This window comes from Mastigoproctus giganteus, chromosome 8, assembly GCF_048544385.1.
Source record: "Mastigoproctus giganteus isolate SK-2022 chromosome 8, ASM4854438v1, whole genome shotgun sequence".
NCBI classification, from domain to species: domain Eukaryota; kingdom Metazoa; phylum Arthropoda; class Arachnida; order Uropygi; family Thelyphonidae; genus Mastigoproctus; species Mastigoproctus giganteus.
In genome coordinates, this window is record NC_143582.1 from 67,920,366 (window position 1) to 67,947,491 (window position 27,126).

Sequence of the window (27,126 nt, forward strand, 5' to 3'; positions counted from 1 at the left end):
CACTAACAGAAAAGCCCAATAAACCGGAAAGCGCAAATTGTTTTATGGTAGTGAACTCCAGAAATGTGCTTTAGTAAAATGTGAGCTTGATTGGGGTGATAATAGTGAGTTTTCACCTTAACCCTGTGAAGTTATTTACAGAAAATTTCATTTTGACTGTTATTATGGTGCCGACTAAGAGAATACATGACAGCAATACTAGTAAATCTACCAAAAAAAAAAAAGAAAAGCAATTGATTCGGATCAGAAAATTAAAATAAGGATGTTTGAAAATGGTCAAACATGAACAAGTATCACTTGGAATTTAGATTTGTCAGTGTTAACAGTGAATGCAATAATAAAGGAGAAAGACAGAATACGAGAAGCAGTGAAGCGATCAGCACCAATGAAGTCAACTATGATAACCAAGGCTATGAAATACATATCATTTTTTACTGTACAGTTTCTTCCTTGTTTTCTTTTCTTATGTACCACTCCAGCAACTTCACCGCTGTCCCCAGATAAAGTTTTTATGTGAACTAATTAAAATATATATAATTATTTTTCTTCATCTTCTGAGGATATTATGTGGTTTTTGTAATTTTGGCATATCATGGATATAGGAGCAATGTTTTATTAGTCATTCCCGAGTTATGTAAAACTCGACTTCCTGGAACATATGTAGAGGACTTACTGTATTTTTGGATTAACTGGGAAATCGATTATCCAAGATTTTTATTTTACCATCTATCCTGGAAAATCGAGTCTACTGTATATATATTCTTAAACATGAGAGGTAACAGTGGAGGTAAAACTTATTCTTACCTCCTTTCTCCTTATGTCGGCATAAACTTTTTTTGCACATGTACAAAATAAATAAAAAAATCACCACAACTGAAATGAAAATTATGGTTGGCACCCTTTTTTTCTGCATTATATTCTGTATATTCGTTTCAAAGCTATCTGTCGAGCTAGCTGTTATCTTGCCTGTTTGCTGTTAAATTTAAAGTTTAGCATAAAATGCCTTTAAGTTTATTATTTGGACATAGTTAAACAGGCAGATAACAATCAGAAACAGATAGCCTTGATATATTTAATGGGGTTAGCCCTTGAAAAAGTTCCATTAATTGTTTTCCGAATATCAATAATTAGCTACATAATCATTATTTTATTTTATTCTATTTTATATAATATTGCTAATTATGTTTATTTCTAGGTTATAGCAATGTAGACCAGCACAGGCTAACTTAGTCTTTATAGGTTCTTTTGGCCTTAAGGCCCACAGAGTACTTTTATGCCTGTTTTGATACACTTTGAGTATCTATATAGTACCAATTATACTCTTACTATAGTAATTATTTATATATATATATATATATATATATAAAAATAAATTAGAATGAGGATTAATGGTCAGTCTGTTTTTGGTTTATCTTTGTTTTATTTTATTGTAATTGGTTTACATCTCTGTTGGTGATATTTCACATAAATTTGGACTTGGTGCCCGTCAGAGGGGGCGCTGTTAAATTTCTATTTAATTGGCATTCGAAATTTAATTGATTATTATTTTATTATCTTTGCATTTAGATTTTCTAAATTATCTTGGAGAGTTTCTGCTGCAATATTTTTACTCTTGTTACTCTTCTCTTCCCTCCCTGTTGGTTTGATCGTTATGTTTAATTATGACCATTTTCGCTCTTCTGTCTTGCCATGCTGCTGGCATTATTTTTATTTTTTAATCCTCATTCTAATTTATTTTTATATTTCAAGCATCATGTAGAGGAATATGCTTTTTGCTGCCTCTAATGTTTGCTTTACCTTTTTATTATGAATGATTCAGTTTTCAACTATTTCAAACATTATTCAAATATATGTATAATTTTATATATATACATGCATTTCAACTAAAAAAAAATAAATAAAGAATAGATTGTGTACTCCATTGATCCAAAGCTATCAACAATGAAAATGCAGGACGTGTAATTGGTCCAATAAAAAAACAAGTCTAATTAGTCTGATTACAATATACTGTGTTTCTAATAGGCTTGCATATGTAATGAACAATATGTGTATGTAATCTACAGCTTTGCTTTATATATTAATTTTTACCAATATTCGATATATCCAACACTCTCCAATCCCATTTATGCAATTAACAGACTACTGTTTAATAAAAAAAATTTCAGAAAGCAAAAGTATTCTCATCAACTTCCAGAACAGTTTTCAAATGGCTTTAACTTGGTGAGTAAATCTTTCTTTCCACTGGCATTACTAATTACATTTTTATGTTTTTCCCATTTTTGTGTTTCCTCATATTTGCTATAAATATATAATAATCCACCATATGTATTAAGTACAAGACCAGCTATATTCATTGGATGAAATTTTACACCACCAAAGGTAAAGAAGCCTATAACTGTCTGAAAAATACTCTTCATTACTCCAACAAGACTTGTTGTGAGAGCAGAAGTCATTGCAGTGCAAAGAAATAAAGAATAATTCAAAAGTGATCCTATGCATAGTTGGGCTATAAACCATATGAAGAATCCCTGGCCTGAAACAAAAAGAATAAGAAGTCAGTTATTATTGTATCACCAAATAAAAAAAATAAATAATTACATATTTTAATTTCACTGACTGTTCGCCCAACAACTGTCTTTTTTTTTTTTCTTTTTTTTTTATCTGCCTCCCCAATCAGATTGTTTGCTTTTTCAAGTACAGCAGACTCTGGATTAACCAGGACACTTCAAGATTCCAAATTAAAAAAAACAAAAAAAAACCAGAAATCATAAAATTCAAGTAATAAATAGAATAGGTATAAACAGATGTTTTGCAAGTCGTAAATAAGCGACAAGCAGCATTATAAGTCGTTATTGGGATATAAGTGTACCTATTATCTTGCAACCCCGCTGTCTTCACACCTGTCACTCAAAAAAAAAAAAAAAAAGGAGAACAAATGTTTAGTTTGTTTTAGTTGCACTGCATCGATTGTCGTGTTCCATTGCACCACAAAAAAAAAACATTTTGTCGGGGATGTCGAAATTTTTTTTTGTTTAGAAATCGCGAAAATGAGTAAACGCAAAAGAGTTGCGCTCTCAGTTAAACAAAAATTTGAAATTATTCAAAAGTTTGAAAATAGTGCATCCATTAAATCTCTAATGAACCATTATAATGTTGGTGACCAAACTATACACAACATCGTAAAAAATATAGGAAAGCTATAGACTTAAAATCGACATCGCAAAAAATATAGGAAAGCTATAGACTTAAAATCGACATCGCAAAAAATAAAGAGAAGCATCATATTGGACATGCGAGTAGTGCATGGTAAGGTTTTTTTATCTACTGCCATATTTTTTTTACATAGGTTGCTGAACATTTCTCAATACAGTAAGTCCCCGACTTACGCAACTAAGGATTTACGTAAATTTTTTTTCACTCAAATTTTTTTTTTTTTTTAGGATTGTAAAATTTAAAACAAAAAAATAAATAAATAAATAAAATAAGCAATCAATAACGACGATCACTGCACACACACAAATTGCACAAGTGAGAAACGGAATAACAAGCAAAAAAATAGGAAAGAAGAGAAGATTCTTACAATTTATTTATGGAGTTTTTTTTTATATGACTGAAGATTTCAGTGAAGGGGCAACACATTTCAACATAATAACGTAAAAACACACAGAATTCCAGCTATCGGTATCATCGCAAATACAATAAGATCGAGTTTACTACCCATTTATAATTAGCTGCACGAACAGAAAAGTCCAATAACACAGAAAGTGCAAATTGTTTTCATTGTTTTATGGTAGTGACCTCCAGAAATGTGCTTTAGCAAAATGTGAGCTCTCGTGGGTGACAGCGCTACTAGTAAATCTACCAAAACGAAAGCGATCGATTTGGATCAGAAAATTAAACTATTAAGAATATGAAAATGGTTAAACATTAACAAGTATCGCACGAAATTCAAATTTGTCAATAATAATAATAATAATAATATAGTAGCAATATGTTACTAGTCATTCCCAAGTTACGTAAAACTCGATGAAGTAAGAGGTCCTGGAACGTATCTCTTATGTATGTCGGGAACTTCTGTATTTTTGGATTAACTGGGAAATCGATTATCCGGGATTTGTTTTTTACATCTATCCCGGAAAATTGAGAGTCTACTGTACTCTCTAAAAAAATAATCAGTCAAATAAACAATTGCTTCCAGAATTAATCATAATCAATAGATTATGAACTGCCTAATATGAAACAAGGCTTTACTTTTTGCAGTGTGTAAGTGGTCTAACTAGCTAGACATAATGCCACAAGGAATTCCTTTATGTTACAGGTGCAGAGAAAATTAAGCAGAAATTTTTGAAGAAAAGAATCACTGCCCTCCCTCCAATAAATTTAATTGAAGAACACATCCACATCAAGTATACTACTGCATAACTCAACAGTAGCACCTACCCTCGTGCATCTGGCACCATGGTGGGATCACCATAAGCTAAAGGTCCACAGAGTGTTAGTAACTTTATTGTCTGAGAAACAGAGACAATAGAGGTTTGAATAGAAAGGAGTCAGAATATCAATTGATAATGTTACCAACTGCAAAGTCTAAGTGGAAAGCATTCAGGAAAGTAACTGTAGAAGCTATTGAGCATTTCATACCACCTAAGAAATAATGTTCAACATTTAAATCTAAATTGATCACAGAAAAACAACAGAGAAGAATGCATGGGATGATTACAAATTATCAGGGGACACAAAATGTTAAACTAAGTTAAGTACAGATGGTCGGCAGTCACTTCACAGAAAAGGTTAGGTAGACTATGGCAGATTATAAAAAGTCTTAGCATTAGCAGTGGCAAATGATGCAAGAAAACAAGCTTATACAGCATCAGCAAAAAAAAAAAAAAAGAAAGAAAGAAAAAATTACACCTCCCATTTCACCTATTCATTCCCTTCAATAGTTTTTCTAGTTCTCTGAATTTAAGCTACCAACTTCCATAACAACAGATGAAAGTTTTTCCAGCAATCAACCACCTGCTGGCTAAAGGCAAACTTCCGTACATCTATTCTGCAACTGTCCTTACTCAATTTGAATTTGTGCCCTCTCAAGTGTGTGGTATGAGGAAGAGAAAGAATCCCACCAGCATTGAACTTTCTCAATCCATCTAAAGCCTTAAACACCTCAATCAGATCACCTCACAGGTGCCTAGTCTCCACACTGCAATTTGCCGAACTGTAGCCTTTCTTAGTAAGAGCACTGCTTTGTTCTGCTCACCAATCTTATTGCCGTTCTCTCTACTTGTTCCAAACAGAGCTTTGCTTTTTTGTTTAATCTCTGGGTTGAAATGATGAAGCCATGTCTCATCCACCATTATCATCTTCAGTAATCATCCATTGCAGCTCCTAGCAAACCTCCATGCAAACTTGCTTTTGCTCAGGTGAGAGTAGTCTTGAAACCCAGCATGCACAAACACATCATATGCAAATGGTCATGGAGAATACTGTGTGTACTTCCTACTGATATTCCAACGTCTCTGCCAGTTGCTTTACTCTAATACGAAGATCTTCCCTCACATTTACAGAAGCAGTTTACAGTTTCTGTGGTGACAGCAGTGGTTGGAGTTTCAGGACCACTGATTTTTTTTTGATTAAATCAGATTTAAGCATTCCAAACCACCTGCAGCTGTGCTATATGGAAGTAGATTCACCATAAGCCTCTTTTAACATTTCATATGCTTTAGCTGATGTTTCTTGGGATGGAAACAAAATTTGAGAGCAGCATACTGTTCCTCACATTGCAAGAAAATAAAGTGTTACCAATATATTTCTCTTAGTAAAAATAGAGTATGGAAGTAAAGCACTTTAAGCAATAAAGAAAACATCATTAAAAAAATATTTCCATTAGTGGGTGTAGGCCTGGTGGCAGGGTACTGGAATATAGTAAACAAGCTTCAGAACAATAAACAAATTAGTGGAGGCTTTTGGGTATTTAAATAGGGAAAGTAGAGGGTTGTGCAAAGAATGGATAAATTTAAAAGGTCAGGGAAGTAGTCAGCACAACAGTTTAATCTATATATTTCACCACTACTTCAGGAGGCAACACAAGTTATTTTGGGGAAGAGCATCAATATGCAGCAACTTCAAAGGTATGATCAGCAGGCAATCTAGAGCTAAAAGATGAAAAAGTTCCACTGTGTGGGGAAAACAAGAGGCTTAAATTCTGAGATAAAATTTTTAAAAGTGAGATTAAATTCTACCAAGAGAGGCTTAAATTCTGTAAGTTGCAGCATCTGAAGACTAGCCACCTGCAAAGTGATCTGATTGAGGTGTACAAGGCCTTGAATGGTTTGAACAGGCTCAATGGTGATAGGATACTTTCGCTTGCTCAGATTAAGAACTTGAAGGGGCATAGATTGTAGAAAAGATCTGTGGAAGTTTGCCTTTAGCCAGCAGGTAGTTGATTGTTGGAACAGACTTCCATCTGTTGTTGTGGAAGTTGATAGCTTAAATAAATTTAAGGCTGAACTAGACAAATATTTGGAGTGACCAGATGGGTGAAATGGGAAATTTTTTTTTTTTTTTTTTTGGCTGATGCTCTATAAGCTTCTTTTCTTGCATCATATGCCTCAACTAATACTAACAATGTGAGTTACTGGCATATGGAAAGAGTGAGTTTAAAGAATAACACCATGATTGGGTCAAGTTTAAATTAGATCTGCAGAGATAAGAGAATAAATAAGGTTTTCACACCAAAACAGGCATTGTGGTTGCTGTTGTAGTTCTGGGTTCAGTTCAGGGTCCGGTTCTGGAAGAGTCCCTCCATGCACTACAGAGACTGTTTTAGCAGCATGTGGGGGGGGGGAGATTTTTGCTCTGGATTGCTTAAGTCACATTTATAAATACGTAACAAAAAATGTTATAATATAATGCAAAGTATTACACTTCCCCCACCCAGCTACTTCATAATGTCACCCGACTGGCAAGATTTTCTGGTGAGAACACTAAAATATATATATATAAAATATGGGATATATATAATATTCCCTCAGCTCCTGGAAATTCTGATATTTTAATGCAGTCAGGTAGCTTGTGGATCTTAGTGCTTGAGGGAAGCTGTTGTACTAAAATAATAACAACTGCCACTGATGGCAACACTAAGGTACAGGGGAAATAAAAATAATTAAAAAAAAACCTCCCACAGCATATCACGTCCATTATTACACTAGGCAAAACTGAACAGGCATAAACTTGATTTATTGCCAAGGTTACACCGTGAGCGTGAGTCAACTGTACAGTTGCTATGTGATGCAGCTTGGTTTGGTCTTAAATTCTGCAGCTAAGCATAAATAGCAAGCATTACGGTTGTTAGTGAAAAATAACTGACCATTCTTTATTAAACAGCCCTCAGTATCCAAAATGTTTTGCACTAGTCAAACAAAGCTGAAAGTCACCTAACTTGATCTTAAAAAAAAAAAAAATGCTCCACCTTATCACACAAATCCTTTTTTAATATTAACAGGTTTTAAGCAAACAAAAAAAAAAACAATTCACTGTCCCTTACTTTGCCCACAAAGCCCTGTTCTAAAATTACATAATGAAAATTCGGTAAATCCAAAAATTCCTATCATCATCGTCATCAGCCATTTTCAATCCACTGCAGGATGAAGACTTCTCCAGCAACTTTCCAGTTCCTTCTGTTTTGAGCACTGGCCATCCATTTACTACCCAAAAACTCATGAATTTCATCTATCCATCTCCGCCTTTGTCTTCCAGGTTTTCTTCTAGCTCCTCTTGGGTACCATTCTGTTATTTTCTTAGTCCATCTGTCATCATGTCTTCGAGCTATGTGTCCTGCCCAAGACCATTTTAGTTCTTTAGTTTTGATAAGAATGTCCTTTACTTGAGTTTGCTGCCTAATCCATGTGTCTCTCTTCTTATCTAACAGTCTGATTCCCAATATAATTCGTTCCATTCTTCGCTGTGTAGTTCTTAGCTTCTCTTCCATTCTTTTGGTGAGTGCCCAAGTTTCACTTCCATAAGTCATGGCGGGGAGTATACATTGGTTCATTATTTTACGTTTCAGACAAACTGGGATATTGCTCTTCAGTATGTGACTATATTTCCTGAATGCTATCCATCCAAAATTTATTCTTCTCTTGACTTCCAGCCATTTATCATTATTACAGCTAATAACTTGTCCCAGATAAGTATATGACTACACCTTTTCAATTACTGTTCCTTCAATCATTATTTCTCTTTCTGTGGCATACTTGTTCATCATTACTTTTGTTTTAGCCATATTCATCTTTAGTCCAAAATCCTTACTAACTGTGCATAACTGATTAAGATTTTCCTCTAATTCTTTGGGATCGTGGCTTATGACCACAATGTCATCTGCAAATCGTAAATGGTTTAGGTACTCTCCGTTCACATTGACTCCTTTCTGCGACCAGTCTAATCTTCTGAAAGCTTCCTCAAGGGCAGCAGTAAACAGCTTCGGAGATATTGTGTCTCCTTGTCGAACTCCTTTCTCGATTTTAAATTTCCTACTGTCTTTGTCTAGTCTAATAAAGGGGGTAGCACTCTCATATATTTTCTTCAAAATCATAATATATGGGGTATCTATGCCTTGTCTTTCCAATGCCCGAAACATTGCCTTATGCTGTATGGAGTCAAATGCCTTTTCATAATCCACAAATGCCAGGCATAATGGTGTTTTATATTCATTTGTTTTCTCCATTAGCTGTGATATTACGTGAAGGCGATCCATAGTTGAGAATCCTGTCCTAAAGCCAGCTTGCTCTTTCAGTTGATTCTCATCAAGTATTCTTTCTAATCTGTTAGTAATGACCCTTGTGAACAACTTGTAGATGTGGGATAACAAGTTAATTGGTCTATAATTTCCAATTTCTGATTTATCTCCTTTCTTATGCAGCAAAACTATGATTGCATTATTCCACTGCTTAGGTGTCACACCTTTTCTAATGCACTTTGTGAAGAGCCTTGCCAGTTTTTGTGTTATGTCTCTTCCTCCCAATTTTAACAACTGTACAGTAACTTCATTTTCCCCTGGGGCTTTATGATTCTTCAATTTCTTCAATGCATGTTCTATCTCATCAGGAAGAATATCGGGTATGTCGTATGTGTTGCTACTTTGCAATCCATCTTCCCCACTGCTGGCATCATTCCCTCGCTCTTTGTATAATTCTCTATAGTAGTCTTCTGCTATTTGAATTATGCCTTCTCTGCTGTTTATAAGTACACCATCGCTATTCTTCAGTTTCAGTATCATTTGTCTTTCTATATTACTGCTCATGGCTGCTGATTTAAATCCTTTGTTTTCTCTTAATGTTTGTTCTACTTTTCTTGTGTTAAATCTTCTTATGTCCTCTCTGAGTCTCTTTCTAATGGCTTTGCATAACTCAGTATACTCATTTTTCTCCCTGTCAGTGTTTTTCTTACTCTTCATTTGTCGTCTTCGGTTCATCATGACAAGTGTTTCTCGACTAATTTTTTCTTCTTTGGATTTCTTTTTCCTATAGGTTTCTTGGGCTTTATCACTTTCAGAAAGTTGTAGTATTCCTCGTCGATATCTTGGTCCTGAGCAGTCTGCAGAAGCTCAAACTTGTTTTCAAAATTCCTATATTGAATATAAATCCTGAAAGGAGACTTAACAGTCATTATATACAGGCCTGCAAAACCAATTTTAAATCTTGTTGAATCCTGAAATGTTATATTATTTTGACCAAAATTTAAGATTCAGATTATCTACTAAGTATAAAAAAATCATTAAAAACCCTAAAACAACTTCAGGACTACTGAATGGTCTGTCCAGCATCCAGCTAATGAAAAACCAAATCCCAGGATTATCACACCCAAAAACAAACTTAAAACAATAAAGGGTATTGAGGATAAAGATGCAGAGAAATGGTTAGTTTAGGGAAGAGTATAAAATGAGATAAACAATAAGTTTAAATGAATTGTTGGGTTTGAGGCTGTAAACCGTTAAGTCAAAGAATTTTTAGCTCTTGGAAATGGATAACTTTATTGGTAAATTTTGCCATACAAGGCAAATTTTACCAATATTTTTCCATACACAGCAAACTAAATTGTGTTCAATAAATATTTTAATACTCCTGGTCATGTTCATTACCTTATTTTTAAATTTAGCTATAGATTTTGTAACTTATGACTTAATATTCATAGAGCTTTTGTACTGGCGATTTGGACCAAATATCATATTATGTAACTAGTAGTATAGTACATGATAGTGGAATTGTAATTTTAGTTGTGCAAAGGTTCTAATTGTGCATTTTTTTCCCTTTTGGACTAACAAATTTTATTTCTATTAAAGCTATAACTAATTTAAAACTATGAATATAACAATATAGCATAATGTATGTAGAGAAAACTTGACAATGTAATATGTATTATTGCATTTAGGTATCTATTAATTTATTACAGAATATTCAACAAATTAAATTCAATCTAAATGGAAATCATGCCTCAGACTGGAAAAGCAAAGCAATAGGCTCCAAGTAGCTGAGGTTCAGAGATGAACCAAAGGGGAAAGTTCTCCTATGAATCACAGCCTTAAAAATGTATTTCTTGTGCGATGTTTGCATACCTATCTCGGGGCACCTCGATATCTAGGTGGGAAGGAGCAGCAGTGCGTAGCACATGCTTCTTGATTAGACCGGAGTTCGAGCCCATTGTTGTTATTGTTGTTTGGTTTTTAGGAGCATTAGCAACTAAGGCCATATTGCTCCGGGATATGCGGTCATTCCCTGACCTTTCCGCATCTTCCGTATTTGGTGGTGACGGGCTCGAACCCCGGTCTAATCAAGAAGCGTGTGCTACGCACTGCTGCTCCTTCCCACCTGGCTACGGAGGCAGAATTTCGAGCCCATCACCATCAAATACGGAGGATGCGGAAAGGTCAGGGAATGACCACATTCCAGAGCAATATGGCCTTAGTTGCTAATGCTCCTAAAAACCAAATAACAAACAAACAACATGCATACCTATCTGAAATGAGCTATGATACAGCCAAGAGAAATATCTTGTGTGCACTCATTGCAAAAAGTATAAGGAAATTATGCATGAATTATGCATTCTGATGGGCATTTATGAGAGCTTGAAGAATAAGGTGAATACTCTCAAAATTAAAAATGGGAGGGTCCCCTATCAAGGTCTCAGCTACCCAGCACAAACCCAGAGCTTACACTTATAAGCTCTTTGACCACAGGCAGAGGTCAAAGTGATTCTTACACTTCTTTTGGAACATGTAACAGAATGGAAAGTAAAGTGCCAGGGATTTCAAGTGCTGCTGTGAGTCACCAGTAAATACATGGGCAGTGTTAATGTAACTAATGTTAGGTGCATATTAAATAAATTTTGATGATTTGAAGTACAGTTATCAAATGCAGACATTGCAGAAGCAACTAGGATTTTCATACCAACTAAGAAATACGTTCAAGGCTTAGGCCTATATGGATGTCATATGAATTAATGAGACACATGGCAGAGATGAAAAATGCATGAGATGTATATAAATTATCAGGTGATAATTTATATGCATCTAGTCTCTAAACAAGTCAAAAAGACAGTTAGGCAAGCTAAGGCAGATTACGAGACGTCTCCGTCAAAGAATGCAGAGAGAAGCAGCATAGACTTTTACTTACATTGATATTGCTGGTTTAACTGTTTTATGATCTGGGTCAGGTTGCTGACAAACTGAATAGGTATTTTGCATCTACATTCTTTAAGGAAGGGGATGCCAGAAGTATATAACGGGGAGCTAAATGATCTCATGATAACCACGAGGAAAGAGGAAAAGAAATAAACATAAAAAAAAGGCATTTGATGTGGATGGTATATATTTAATTATATTAAGGGATGCAGCAAAGAAGGTAAGCAAACCCTTAGCCATACTTAGGAGAGCATCTTTGGATTCAGGAGAGATCCCTAAGGACGAGATGGGCAAATTTATTCCCAATTCAGAAAGGTGGATCAAAAGGTGACATGAAGATCTATTAGCTTAACTGCTATTCCAGGGAAAATAATGGAGTCACTGGTTAAAGAAGTAATGCAAAAATGCAATTATACTGCAGTCACAGCATAGGTTTGTTAATGTAAGACCTTGCCTTACCAATTTGATTGGATACTATGATGCAGTAACAAAGGAACTAGATGCAAAAAATAATTTTCATATCAGGAAAGCTTTTGATACTGTTGCACATAAAAGACTGCTGTAAAAATTCAAGCAGTGCACATTACTGCTATAGATAAAAGAATGGTTGAGTGAGAGAAGACAGAGAGTGGTTATCAACAGACACTGCTCTTTGTGGGCTATTGTCATTAGTGGATTCCCCAAGGTTCTGTGCTGGGCTCATTGTTGTCTATACTTATTAATATTATTGATGAAGGGCTAAGTTTGCAGGCTAAGTGTGCAGGCAATACAAAGGTTGGCAGGATGTTTAATGACAGTAATGAAGGTAAGCTACGGGATCAAGATCTAGAAAAATTAGGCAGATGATTTGAGAAATGGCATTTGAAGTTTAACATTAACAAATGCAATATACTGCATACTGGTAGCAGAAATCCCACATTAACATACCAACTGTGTGTGTTGGTACGCTCAAGATAGTGGAAAATGATAAAGACCTGTGGGTAATTGTGCAGTCAGATATTAAGCTCTCGGAGAAGCATCACAAACAGGCTGCCAGGACAGCTCATGTGGTTTTGTCAATGATATAAAGAAACTTTGTCAACAGGGATAAGATGGTGATTATCCCATTGTATAAGGCAATGGTTAAGCTGCATCTTGAGTATTGTATGCAGATCTGGAGGCCTCATTTTAGAAAGGATGTAGATCTGCTGGAACAGTGCAGAGAAAGGCAATGAGATTGGTGAGTAGAACAAAAGAGTTTGCTTCCGGGAAAGGCTTTAGTTCTGTAAATTTCAATATGTGGAAACTAGACACCTACAAGTTGATCTGATTGAGGTGTTTAAGGCTTTTAATGGATTGGGCAACTCAGTGCTGAAGGGATTAGCAAATGATGCAAGAAAGCAAGCTTATATAGCATCAGCCCAAAAAAAAAAAAAAAAAAACTTTTCTTTTTCAACTTCCTCTTGCTAAGACTACACACAGGAGAGGGCATAAATTCAAACCGAGGAAGGATGGTTACAGGACAAATGTGTGGAAATTTGCCTTTACTTAATATAAAAACAAACTAGTAACTTTAGCTACAATTAATAAAGTACACTTTTACTCAATTTTATCATTTTTAATTTGGTAATAATTTTACACTTTTACCATCACTGATGGTAAAATTTTTTAAAATTTGTTTCTTTGTCTCCCCATTAACTTCAAAAAGAACTTGTAAGTACTTTAAAATAAAGACAAAAAAGAACCCATAAGAAAAATAAAGACAGGCCATTTAGGAGCCCTGTATAGCTTTAAGATCGCTGAAGTTTTACACAATAATGTAGGAGATTTTCATGTGAATGGTAATTTACCATTCAAGCTGGATTCATATGGTATTTTTCAAAAATTGTTTATCTGCATTAAAAAAAAAGTGGTCTTATAAACTAGTAGAACCTCAATTCTATAGTTATGTTTTATGGTTGCAGCCTAATAAGACTATGTTCATTAAGTAAACCAACGCACTAATTAAAAAAGACATTGTTTAGTTATCTCAAACTTTACTTCCCAGTGTCAGAAATTCTCATATTCTAGTAAATATGAACTGATATTCGGGTGACACTCAAGTCAAAGTGGACCCAATTTTGGTGAAGTCCAGACGGTCTATGACAGCCAAATCCTCTGCTTGCACCTTCACGATGGTGGGGCTGTTAGTAATCCTGGGTATAACTTTCATGCACAAGTACATGGTGGGTGACCACCCAGGTGTGAACCAACGTAAGCAAGGGTCGAGGTGTGGCGCCCACACCACATGGAGGAACGCCGCCCCTCTATGTTACCAGGCAGTACTAGGTGGTAGATGACTCTCATCAACCGGTGAAATACCACCACTTTGCTTATTGGAGGCTTGAAGTGGTGGAACCCATGTTTAGTCTCTAGAGCTAAGTTCCGGCCAACCCTTCCCTATCTCTTCCATCATGCAGTATGATTGATGATTTTTGAGGTTATGATGAATGTCGTGGCGAGATCCAATATTCCTTACATTTCGAGGGTACAGCTCTAAAACGGTGTTCGCAGGCCGGCCGCTAGTTAGTACACCGGACTGAACCTATTGGTAACTCTCTAGGAAGCTTCCAGATCAGCTAGTGTATAATCTTGCTACCTCTACTCTGCCAGATAGTGACTGGAGGGAGTCCGAGTAGTGTGTATGCGGGGAGCATTGTCGAGGCCACGTTATGTCAAGGATCTGGGTATATCCTTACCACATGCGCCATATCCAAAAATTTCATTACTTCATACAGCATGTCCCACCCACTTTTTCTTACTATTGAATACACCATGAATTGTCAAAATAATAGAGCAAGCTTATCTGCGAAAAGATCTAAACCTCCCAAGGACTTCCTAATTCATTTCACAAATATACGTGGTCTCAATTCTAATCTCAATGATGTCCATTTCCACTTGCAGTCTTCCAAACCCCATGTACTTTTTCTGACTGAATCTCAGTTATCAGTTGATTCAACTACTGCTCATCTCAGATGTCCAAATTATTTGCTGTATGATTCCTTTCACCTCAAAGGTGGTACTTGTGCATATGTCCGTTCTGATATTCCCTGTCAGAGACTTGGCAATTTGGAATCTCCTCTCTTTGATCTTCTCTGGCTTAAAATCTCTCTACCTCATTGTGTAAAATTCATCTGTTGTCTCTACCGTTCTCCCAACTCCACTAATCACTTGGAGCTCTTTGACTTCCTCTCTTTGCAACTTGACTTTCTCCAGTCCAACTTTCCTAACAATGAGGTAATTTTCCTTGGTGATTTTAACGTTCACAACTCCAGCTGGCTTCCGTTTTCTAGTCACACCGACCCAGCAGGTCGAGATGCTGAGGCTTTTGCAATTACTAATGACCTAGCACAGATTGTTCATTTACCTACAAGAATACCGGACAATCCGAATCATACAGCCAATACGCTTGATCTTTTTCTCACAAACAACCCTTCTAAGTACAAGGTTGAAGTGAGAGGTCCTTTAGGTACTTCAGATCACAACTTGGTGATTGTCTCTTCTCCAATGGAACCTTTATCTCATGGCTATTCCCAACCTCGTATTGTTTGGCATTACAAGAATGCAAAATGGGATGACCTGCGAGACTTCTTTTCTTCTTTTCCTTGGTCTGATTACTGTTTCAAAACTTCTGATGTCAATGTTTGCTCAGATCGTGTCAGTGAAATTATTTTTGCAGGAATGGAATCCTTTATCCCACACTCCACTTTAAAATCTCATCCTTTATCTAAACCTTGGTTTTCCAATAAATGTGCTAAGGCTGTCCAAGAGAAGAACGTTGCATATCGTAATTGGCTTGTTTCTAATTCTTCAGTTTCATTTTCTGCCTACACCAAAGCTCGCAACAATTGTAAAGCAGTTATTAATCAGTCCAAACTAGAGTTTGAACAAGCTAAGAGTAGAAAACTTGCTTCTTGCCCTAATGGTAGCTGAGCATTCTGGTCTCTTGCCAAAGCTATTGGCCGGAACTTTTGCCCATCTCTGCTCCCACCTCTGTCCAAACCAGATGGTTCTGTTGTCACTTCAGCCAAGGATAAAGCTGACCTGCTAGCATCCCATTTTTCTTCGAGCTCATGTATTAATGATCTTGGTAAAACACCTCCCACCATTCCTAACACATTCCATTCAATGCCTCCTGTGGTCTTCCGTCAAAAGGATATCAGAAGGATTTTGATGAATCTTGATGCTAAAAAAGCTCCAGGTCCTGATGGTATTTCTCCACTTGTTCTCAAAACCTGTGCTCCTGAACTTACTCCTATTCTTTGCCGCCTTTTTTCACTTTCTTATTCCAAAGGTGTTTTTCCTTCTGCTTGGAAATTTGCTCATATCCAGCCAGTTCCTAAAAAGGGTGACAAATCCCTCCCATCCAATTATCGTCCCATTGCAATTACTTCTACTCTTTCTAAAGTAATGGAGAAATCAATTAACCGCCAACTCTTAAACTACCTAGAAACCTTCCGTCTGATCAACGATCGCCAGTATGGATTCCGTCAGTGTCGATCCACTGGTGATATTCTGGCTTATGTTACCCATTTATGGACTAATTCAATGGAAAGGTTCGGTGAAACATAAGTAGTTGCTCTTGACATCTCAAAGGCTTTTGATCGTGTTTGGCATAAAGGTCTTCTAAACAAGCTTCCATCTTATGGTTTGCCAACTGTTTTTAGTAATTGGTTATCCAGTTTTCTCTCTGATCGCTCACTGAGGGTGATGGTAGATGGCTCTCTGTCTTCTAACTTCTCCACTAATGCCGGTGTCCCCCAAGGTTCAGTTCTTTCCCCCACTCTTTTCTTCTTGTATATCAATGACCTTCTTCCATTAACTGGAAATCCTATCCATAGTTTTGCCGATGATAGCACATTGCATTCAACTTTCCATTTTGAGAAACCTTGTCCAGCTCAATCAGCTTCAAGTTCTCGAAAATCTGCTGCCAATTCCTTAAATGCCGATCTTCAGGTAATTCTCCAGTGGGGCAAAGACAACTTAATTGATTTCAACCCTTCTAAAACTCAATCTTGTCTTATATCTCGCAAAAAGGATTCTTCTGCTCCTATGCTTATCTTTAGTGACACTCCGATTTCTAGGCAAAATGATATTTCTCTTTTGGGGATTACCCTGACTTCTAATCTCTCTTGGCACAAGCACATTACAAATATTGCTTCCTCTGCATCTAAAAAACTTGGTTTTCTCTTTCGCTCTCGGTGTTACTTTTCTCCCAAACAGCTGCTCACTCTGTATAAATCGCAAATCCGCCCTGCCATGGAATATTGTTCCCACATCTGGGGTGGTGCCCCCAAAACCTCTCTCAGGCTTCTTGATTCCATTCAGAAGAGGGCAGTTAGGTTAATTAATGATTCATCTCTAACAGAGTCTCTCCACTCGCTTTCTTATAGACGCACTGTTTCTGCTGCATGCCTCTTCTACAGATACTTCCATGGGCACTGTTCTTCTGAATTGGCTTCTATAATTCCCGCTCTCTCTTTCAAAACAGTCCGAACACGTGCCGCCACCGGCCAACATCCATTTACTGTCCAACTTCAAACCCACAGAACCAACTTTTCATCTTCCTCATTTATTCATTCAACTGCCGTTTTCTGGAACAACCTTCCTTCATACGTATTTCCTGAAAATTACAATCTACAGAAGTTCAAGTCCAATATCAACAAATATCTTCTTTCGTCTTCTCAACCTCCAACCCAAGCACGGTACTAAGTACTATAGGTTATAATACCTCTCGTGTTTGGGGTTCTCATAAAAAAAAAAAAAAAAAAAAAAATATTTGTCATTTAATAACCTGGCTAATTAATACTTGCTTTTGTGAATATTAGCAGATCTGTGAGACATTTGCCATGCTTAAAATCATATGAAGCTTACCAAGACAGCACAACTGTGCTGTTTTGATTAGTGGTTGGATTAATTTGATTTGGCTTTGGTTAATATTAATGCTACTTAAGTAATTTTATAATCAATCATTATCAGTAATAATTATTTTTATTCTATACTTAGATTTTCATTTACAAATACAACATTGTATATCCCACAGTATTAAAATTACATTCAGTACTTTGGGCTGTTGTTAGTAGAAATCAAGATGAAAATACAATTCTGAAATGCTTAAGGGAATAAACTTTCATTTTTTCTACTTCTTCACATTTAGCTTTCTTATTCCATTATTTTTGCTGTTCAAGCTGTTAGTTTATGTGAAGGAAAGGAAGGCATTCTAACTATTTTTTTTGCTCTTTCTGTTATCTTTTGTGTGCTTACCCAGACTTGTGTAATCCTCTTGTTCAGCACTGTATAACAAGTGTGATTTTTCATAAGGAATCTTTTGTTTCAATTTTCTGGCTTCTCACTGCCCATTTCCCGCTGACTGCAGCTATGGTAATTTCCCCATATTCTGGTAAAAATATTCATCCCTTAATAAACCTGACTAATTAATGAGTCTATTTCTGAATACTGGACAACAAGGCATTCCCCATAATTGAAGCTAAGTAAAAGCAATTGACAAAGAACCATATGTACAAATGTATCTAAAAAGCTACTCTTATATTAATATACTTATTTTTATATCTTATGTTTTACAGTTACATATGTATTAAACTGGATATTTCATTTATTTACTGTGCTTAGTCATTTATTTTATAATGAAAGTGTATTATATTATTATAACAAAATTTTTAACTAAGCAAGTTACTAGAATTGCAGGAGAGCTTCCAGTTACAAATTTTTGCAGATATGCTTGAAGATTTTTAGCTAAGCTTCTTTTTAGTAACTTGCATTGTATTTTTGCTGAGTTTAATGTAGCATGTGAGAAAGAGAAAAAATAAGACATCTAAAAATTTGTGCAAGTCGCGTAGGGATCATCAGACAAAACATAAAAAGTTGAAGCACATAAAAAAAAACTGGAATATAAATAAAATGACTAAACAAAATAAATACAGGCAACTTTCCTTCCCTAAATATGGGTGGATCCTGGCAACTCTTTGTTTGCTGAGAGAGAGAGAGAGAGAGAGAGAGAGAGAGAGAGAGAGAGAGAGAGAGAATACCTTTTTTTTTTTTAAACCCCAAAATGCCATATATATAAAATTTAAAGTATATTAATACTTTATTAAAACTATATTACCATCATATTTTATTTTTATTTAGTATTAAAGAAACAAAAATACAGCAAAATATATATATACATTTGTTAAAGTAGGATATACGGGTAGTTCTCGACTTAACAAGTTAATTTGTTCCTAGCGTGCGCTCGTAAAGCAGGTATTTATTTCACATAGACATGAAGGTTAAAAATAGGGGTTATGTTCTCAACAATGAAATTAGTTAGCTAATTAGTTTGTTTAAATAATGATTGATTTATCCAAAGAAATGAAAATGTAGCCTGTAAAATCAAGCAAATTATAACAACAGCGAAATTATTTACAACTTAACAAATGTTAAAGAATGTTTATTCTTCATCATCATCATCGACTAAATGCACACTCGTTGATCACTCATTGGTTCAGCACTCATTGGTTTATTGCGCAAGTAGTCTTCTTCAGAAATGTTTCAAGAGTCATTTTTTTCCAAGATAATCTCTTTTAATTATAAATTTCACGATTGCATGTATAAGCATTTTTTAACGGCACACACAAATTGCAACTAACACGATTTGCGTGGAGTAACAAGTTTACGAAGCTTAAAAAAAAAAAAAAAAAGGAATGAAGAGAAGATTCTGAAAATTTATTTATGTTTTTTATACGATTGAAGATTTCGGTAAAGGGCAAACACATTTCACCATAATAACGTAAAAAACCACACAATTCCAGATATAGGTATTTTCGCATTTGTGAAAATACCAATATCTGGAATTGTTTGCAAGAAGATCGAGTTTACTACCTGTTTATAATTACTTGCAGTAACAGAAAAACTCAATAAACCGGAAAGTGAAAATTGTTTTTGTTTTATGGTCATGACCTTCAGAAATGTGCTTTAGAAAAATATCACAAAGGCGTTTGAAACTGATTCTTATAACAGAACATATGATAACGATGAAAGTGTAGTGCATTTTAATGATTTGAATTGGTAACTAATGCAATTTACAAACCATGCGCACAACCTTTTATATGGCCTTAAGGTCACATTCGTGCCTTTAAGCAAATTATAATAACAGAGAAATTATTTACAACTTACAAATGTTAAAGAATGTTTATTCTTCATCACCATCATCGACTAAATGCACACTCGTTGATCACTCATTATTGGCTCAGCACTCATTGGTTTAGTTTATAATTTAACTAAGCTATTTATCTCTCTACAATGTATTAAAAATGACATTGTAGAGAGATAAATAGCTTAGTTATATAGCGAAAATTTCAACTTCCAAGGTCTTGAAACAAATTATCAAATAACAATGTGTTATTGAGTTTACATTATGATATTTTAACAATACAATGGTGTCTCTAGAACGGATTAATATCGTAAAGCTGGGTACACTGTATTGTATACCTAAGCACGTGGTTTGAAATGCAGTATTTATAAATGTTTAACATTCATTTAAGCAAATGAATGTTAAACATTTATACGTTTTTAACGAATGTTAAACGTTTTTTTCCCCAAGTTCATACTTAATACTTGGGGAAAAAAACTAGTAAAGCCAAGAACTCGTAAAGGGAAAACTCGTAATGCGAGAACTGCCTGTATCTTAAAAATATCTAACACTTCAAAGCCATGAAACTCCATATATTAAAAAAAAAAAATGAATGTAAGGTAGACCATTTGGCTATTTATTCCCCCCTGCTTCTTACACTAAATTTGTTTTAGAAGATGAAATGCACAAGGTATAATTTTTTATGGGTTTAGGTAATTAACTATATAATATCAGTGTAGATACACCATAGTTTACCCATAAATTTGATCTACATATGTAGTGTAAAAGGCATTGTTTTAATAGTATCTCATATTGTGGGTGCCTTCACAACGAGATAGCTGGTATTGCACTACTTCAAATAAACAATGCTTCTCTAGTAGAGAAGATTACTGTTATTTATTTTCAGTGGATACCACCACCCAGACGATCATTTCAAAGCTTTTTGGATTCATCATCAGTGAGTGGGAAGGTACCCTGGTAGTGGCGCCTCGGTAGCCAGGTGGGCAGGAGCAGCAGTGCGTAGCACACGCTTCTTGATTAGACCAGGGTTCGAGCCCGTGGCCACCAAATATGGAGGATGCGGAAAGGTCAGGGAATGACCACCGCATATCCCCCGGAGCAATATGGCCTTAGTTGCTAATGCTCCTAAAAACCAAATAACAAAAACACAACAAACCCTGGTAAAGCAATGTGCCATCACAGTTGTGAAGTTATTTCCACAATATGAGAGATGCCAAATGGTGTATAAATGGTGTATCTACACCAATATTATATAGTTAATTACCTAAACCCATAAGAAATTATGCCTTGTGCATTTCATCTTCTAATACATTATTATTTATACACCATTTGGCATCTCTCATATTGTGGAAATAACTTCACAACTGTGATGGCATGTTGCATTACCAGGGTACCTGCCCACTCACTGATGATGAAGCCAAAAGCTTTGGGTGGTGGTATCCACTGAAAATAAATAACAATAGTCTCATCTACTAGAGAAGCATTATTTATTTGAAGCAGTGCAAACCAGCCATCTCATTGTGAAGGTACCCACAATATGAGATACTATTAAAACGATGCCTTTTACATTACATACGTAGATCAAGTGTATGTACACCGATATTATATAATTAAATTTGTTTATAATACTCAAATGATTACAACCTTGCTTCACAGCACTTGCTTATGAAAGGTCATCGTAATGCATCTCCAACAAAAACATGTACTGCTTGTGCAATGAAAATGACTCTGCAATGACTTTAACTCACATGGAAGTGTGCTCTTGTACTTTCTCAAAAGTAACATTAAGATTTAACTCCTTTAATTCATCATTGGTAAGATAGATTGGAATGATGGATTAATTCATCATTAACTCCCCATAACCTCATTGACGTTACGTTTGTCTTCCTTATGTGAAAATATTTCCACCAGTTCGTTATATTCCTCGTCTGTATTTGTACTCCCTTGTTCCAGTTTCGCCTGCCAGTGTGAATATATCACCCTCCTTCATTCTGCTTATTTCTTTCTGCCTGCCCCCAGGTGTCTAGCCTGCAGTTCACATCTTCTTAGAATTCCTCATGGGAACAATCCTTTGAGGAAGATATTAAGTGTGACCTTTAGCATTCCTAATCAATATAGTTGCTTGCAGTCTCACCTTTTTTTAGGTGAGACTGTGCCAGACCCGAATGCAATATTCCAAATGTGATCTTACCGCTGTTTTATAAAGAGGAATAATAACATTCTTCTCTATGCTAGCAAAGGTCCTATAGGCTTGTAGATAGTATACCAAAGGCCTTCCTGGCTGTCTGCTTGCAATGAGGAAAACGTCATGACTGCTGTTACCTCTACGTCTTTCTCATTCTATGTTGCTTAGTTTGTAATTCATCCCCTGATTTCTTTTCTCCAAATTTAAAAACCTTATATTTTACAGGATTAAGCATAAGCCATGTCAAATTTGCTTGCAGTAACAGTTCACATTAATCACTTTCTGGTGGGGGGGGAGTACGAAGCTAAAACTTAAAAAATTAGGGCTTTCAATCTCTAATGTATTTTAACAGTGTATTTTAACAGTTTCAAAATATTAAAATCCTCATATCTACAAGATATCAAAAACTCGGCATTTTTTTAAAGGAATCAATTGTTTTCACTTAAAATAACATGAAAATATAGAAAAAGCTATACATACTTTGAAAAATAATAGTAGAAAATACTTTTTTAATTTCACCTGACAGCACACAAACTGCCAAAAATAGTGGTAAAGTATTAAAGCAGTTAAGTTGGAAAATATGTAAAGCACACAGATTGCTTTCTGCTTTCTTCTGGACTAAAATTAAATATAGTCCTTGGGCAATTACACTTGTTAATCCATAGAAGTACGCATAAAAATCAAAAGATAAATCACCAAAACCTGTAAATAAAAAAAAATTACTTTTAATGTAATTCTCTATCTCTTGTATAAAAGATCTTTAAATACAGTTATTAATTTTAGACAAACCAACAAGAGTTAAATAAGACATAAGAATAAAAAGACATCGCACAGATCAAAACATGACAAGCTGGAAGTAAGAAGGCACTCTATGTAAGGAATTATTCAGCTGAAGGAGCACTGCTGCTATTAACAGACATATGCCAGATACAACTCTGCATCCAACCCAGGGAAGTACTTGATCACCTGGGTGAATGAATAAAATATCCACTGATAGCAACACTCAAAGAAATAAATTAATTAATTAAATGAACAGATATTTCATAGAATCTAAAAGGGGTTGCACTATTTAATCAATGTGAAAAACTAAGTTAAAACATGTGATTTTATTAATGATCCTGAAGGCATTACCATTATATTAATTGCATCTACAGGTGACCCACGCTTAATGCTGATAATTTGTTCTGGAAAAACAAAGCGCTAAGTGAATCAGAGCTAAGTGAGCACGGTAAACATATGTATTTGTGAGTTACAGTCTATACCACTGGATATTTCCTATGAATAAGGGAAGAGCTGTCTTTCCCGCTGCTAAATTTAATTCTTTATTTTTTATAGTTGTTTTTAAAGTTGAACCTGCGAGTCCCAAATTATTGTGCACACATCTACTTGTCATTGACCGGAATAAATTCGCTTCAAAATGAAAAAGACTAACTTCAAACTTAAGTCTTTTTCTTACCATTGTAGTCTTCAAACCATGTCCAGACGTTTTTTCATTCTCATCCGCCATTATTAATTCTTCGAAAATGTAACTGCGGTGCATTAATTATGATACAGCAGGCCCTCATTATAACACTCCTTGCTTTACACCGATTTGTTATAATGCTGTTCTTATATTATAACCTGTATCTCACTATAACACTGTCACAAATCACTGTATCTCACTATAACACTCTTTTACCAGCGTACAGATTGAATTTTTGGCATATTTAATGAAAACATTTCACCTGATGTAGTCAATTGCTTGATAATGATTAGCAAAACAAGCATTAAAATGTTTCCCATGTTCAGTGAAATTTTCTCCCATGCTAATTTAATTGCAGTAGCCACTTGTTACGTAGTTCCGAGATCTACATTTTAAAAAATTATCAAGTATATTGCTTGTAATATTTGCATTATATGCGTTTATCCGAAGTCTAGTCATTATTCAGTGCAGTGTTAGACATCGTCCATAATGCATAGTTTACTTGAACATTGTATCATAATTAATGCAACGCAGTTACATTTTCGAAGAGTTAATAATGGCGGATAAGAATGAAAAAGCAACGTCTGGATGCTGTACGAAGACTAAAAACATTAAGATAACGACTTAAATTAGACGTTTTGAAGTGAATAGATTCTGGTCAACAACAAGTGGATGTGTGTAATAATTTAGAACTGGCAGGTTTAACTGTAAGAATAATTATAAAAAATAAAGAATTAATTTTATCAGTGGGAAAGACAGCTGTTCCACTGCTAGCAACTAAACTGGCTAGGGTTAGGCCGGGAATTAAGATTGAAATGGAGAGACTTCTAAATAATTTTATTGAAGATAATATCCAATGCAGAATTCCGTTAAGTTAAATATTAAATTGAGAGGGCGCTGACTATTTAAAAGTTACAGCTGACAGTTACAGGCTCCGCAAAAACGATAAGTGTTTGCCTTTTATTTACATGATTGTTGTTTTATATTGTACTTAATACGTAGTCATATAGTTATAGTTACGCTGGTTATTTTTTATTTTAATTTAGATAAAGAGTTTTTGTGGATTTTACTTACGATAGGTAAAACCGTTATTTTTGTTCGATTTTTGTAGCCATTGTTTTTGTATATAGGGAATTCAAAGTTTTTGTAGGGAATTCAAATTTTTTAATTGAGGTAGCTCTAACGCATAATTATATAGTAATACGCTTCACTGTTTCTATTTCATAGTTTCTATTCAAATACTACTGACATTTAATTTATTGATTTTATTAATTTAAACTACCATGCCCCGAACTAGAGCAGCAAAGCAACGGGCACAAAGTGGCAGGAGTGTTGTGACTCGGGGGAGAACTGAGGGGGGCGATTCTCCAACGCGTCACAGCCTAAAAAAATGTGCAACTTGTGAAATGTTTGCCGAACTCTCTGGAACGGAACATGATATTGCCATGGGAGATGTCTTTGTGTGTGCGCGATGTAAGGAGTGTAAGGAAATCAGGCGACAACTCAGCGTTGTTATGGGCCTATATGAGAGTTTGAAGGACAGGGTGGATGCCCTTGAAGGAAATAAATTGAGGGGCCCATCAAGCTCTCAGCTGCCCACATCAACGCCAGAGCTTGCACTTGGTCATCACGCAACACAGCGGCAACCCCCAAGGCAGAATGCGCTGGTCCCACAGGAACTATTAGTTGTTGGTGACTCTATTATCAGGGAAACGGGGAACATGCTATGTAAAAAGGATAGGTGGAACAGGACCAGGGTATGTCTGCCAGGGGCAAAGGTTGATGACGTTGTAGAGCGGATATCATCTTTCAAGGGCACAAAAGGTGATATAGTTGTACACGTTGGCACTAATGATATTAAGAGTAGGAGACCGGCAGAATTTCTCAACAAGTACAGGTCACTGTTGAAAAAAAGCCGAGAATTAGGGTTGAATTTGAAAGTGTCTGCAATTCTGCCCAGACACGATAGGAGGGAGTATATGATGAGAGCCTTGTCGATCAATTCGGCCCTGGATGTTGTTTTGGTTTTTAGGAGCATTAGCAACTAAGGCCATATTGCTCCAGGATATGCGGTGGTCATTCCTTAACCTTTCCGCATCCTCCGTATTTGGTGGTGACGGGCTCGAACCCCGGTCTAATCAAGAAGCGTGTGCTACGCACTGCTGCTCCTTCCCACCTGGCTACAGAGGCGCTCGGCCCTGGAAAGATTGTGCAAGGCTCAAGGGGTAGAATTTTTTTCAGCCTGGACTGTACTTGTTAACAGGAGAGATTGCTTCTACAGGGATGGGATACACTTAAATAGAAAGGGTGCAAGAATATTTGCTGATGCCATCGAGGCAGTGTTAGGTGGGTCGGAAAACTGCTAGCTTGGGGGGATACAAAGACTAATAGTTTAACAGTAACTGCAGGCAGAGGTGAAGGTGATTCTTGCACAACTTCTATTAGAATAAGAAGCGACCTGGAGCGAGGGGTGTTGGGGGTTTCAGGGACGGATGGCAGTCATCCTGGAATAGTTGGGTATATGGGATGTGTTAGGGTAACAAGGAATAGGCATAGGAGCATGTATGTTTGCATGTATACCAATGCTAGAAGTATAGTAAATAAATTTGATGAATTTGAAGTGTTGGTCAAGACATCAAAGGCGGATATTGTTGGGATAGCAGAGACGTGGTGTCACAAAGATATAAGGAATGCAGAACTGGAATTTGGGGAGTACAATGTGTACAGAAAGGATAGACAGGACAGAAAGGGAGGAGGTGTTATGCTGTTAATTAAGAAAAACATAAAATCAAAAGAAGTGCATCCAGTTGATATAGATGGACAGTGCACTGTTGAGTCAGCTTGGTGTGACATAAGCACTGCAAAAGCAAAAATAAGAGTAGGAGTGTGTTATAGGCCTAATGACTCGAATGAGTACAATGAACAATTGTACAGAGAAATAGAGTGGGCCAGTAAATCAGAATGTCTTATAATGGGGGATTTTAACTTCCCAGATATTGACTGGAACTTGTGGGTTGGTCACTCACACACTAGTCAGACTTTTGTGGATTTATTGGATGATTGTTTTCTGCAGCAGCATGTTCGAGAGGCAACCAGAGAAAGTAATACTCTTGATCTGGTTATCAGCAGTGATCATTCGTGTATTAAGAATTTGCAGATAAAGGAACCACTAGGTGGCAGTGATCACAGTGTGCTGAAGTGGGATTTACTCAAAGAGGTAACTACCGTCAGGGGTAAAGGAAAGGGTTTTTGCTTCCGTAAAGGGGAGTACAGTGGTCTCAGACAGTTTTTAAATTCTGTACAGTGGGATCGACTGACGATGTTACAAACAGTAAATTCTAAGTGGGAAGCATTCAAGGAATTAATCGTGGAAGCTACTAGACTTTTCATACCGATGAAGAAATATTGTTCAAGGTTTAGGCCTAAATGGTTATCTAATGAACTAATGAGACTCGTAACAGAGAAGAAAAATGCATGGGATGCATATAAATTATCAGGCGACGCAGAAGCCTGTAGCAGATATAAGCTAGTCTGTAATCAGGTCACAAAGGAGGTTCGGCAGGCAAAGGCGGATTACGAGAAATCTTTGGCAAAAGATGCTAAGAAAAACAGCAAGGATTTCTTTACTTATATAAACT

The 27,126-nt window shown here is 35.9% G+C and overlaps 1 protein-coding gene across 1 annotated transcript in view; it reads right to left on the minus strand.

Moving 5' to 3' along the window:
* Window positions 1-2,183: 2,183 nt before the first annotated feature.
* LOC150081595 (uncharacterized) overlaps window positions 2,184-27,126 on the minus strand; it is a 109,279-nt gene continuing 84,336 nt past the window's right edge. Inside the window, exons 7-8 of the mRNA XM_090380254.1 lie at window positions 22,507-22,728; window positions 2,184-2,533 (exon numbers count right to left, since the gene is read on the minus strand). Of these exons, the coding sequence (XP_090236380.1) occupies window positions 2,184-2,533; window positions 22,507-22,728 (572 nt within the window). The remainder of the gene's footprint in view (window positions 2,534-22,506; window positions 22,729-27,126) is intronic.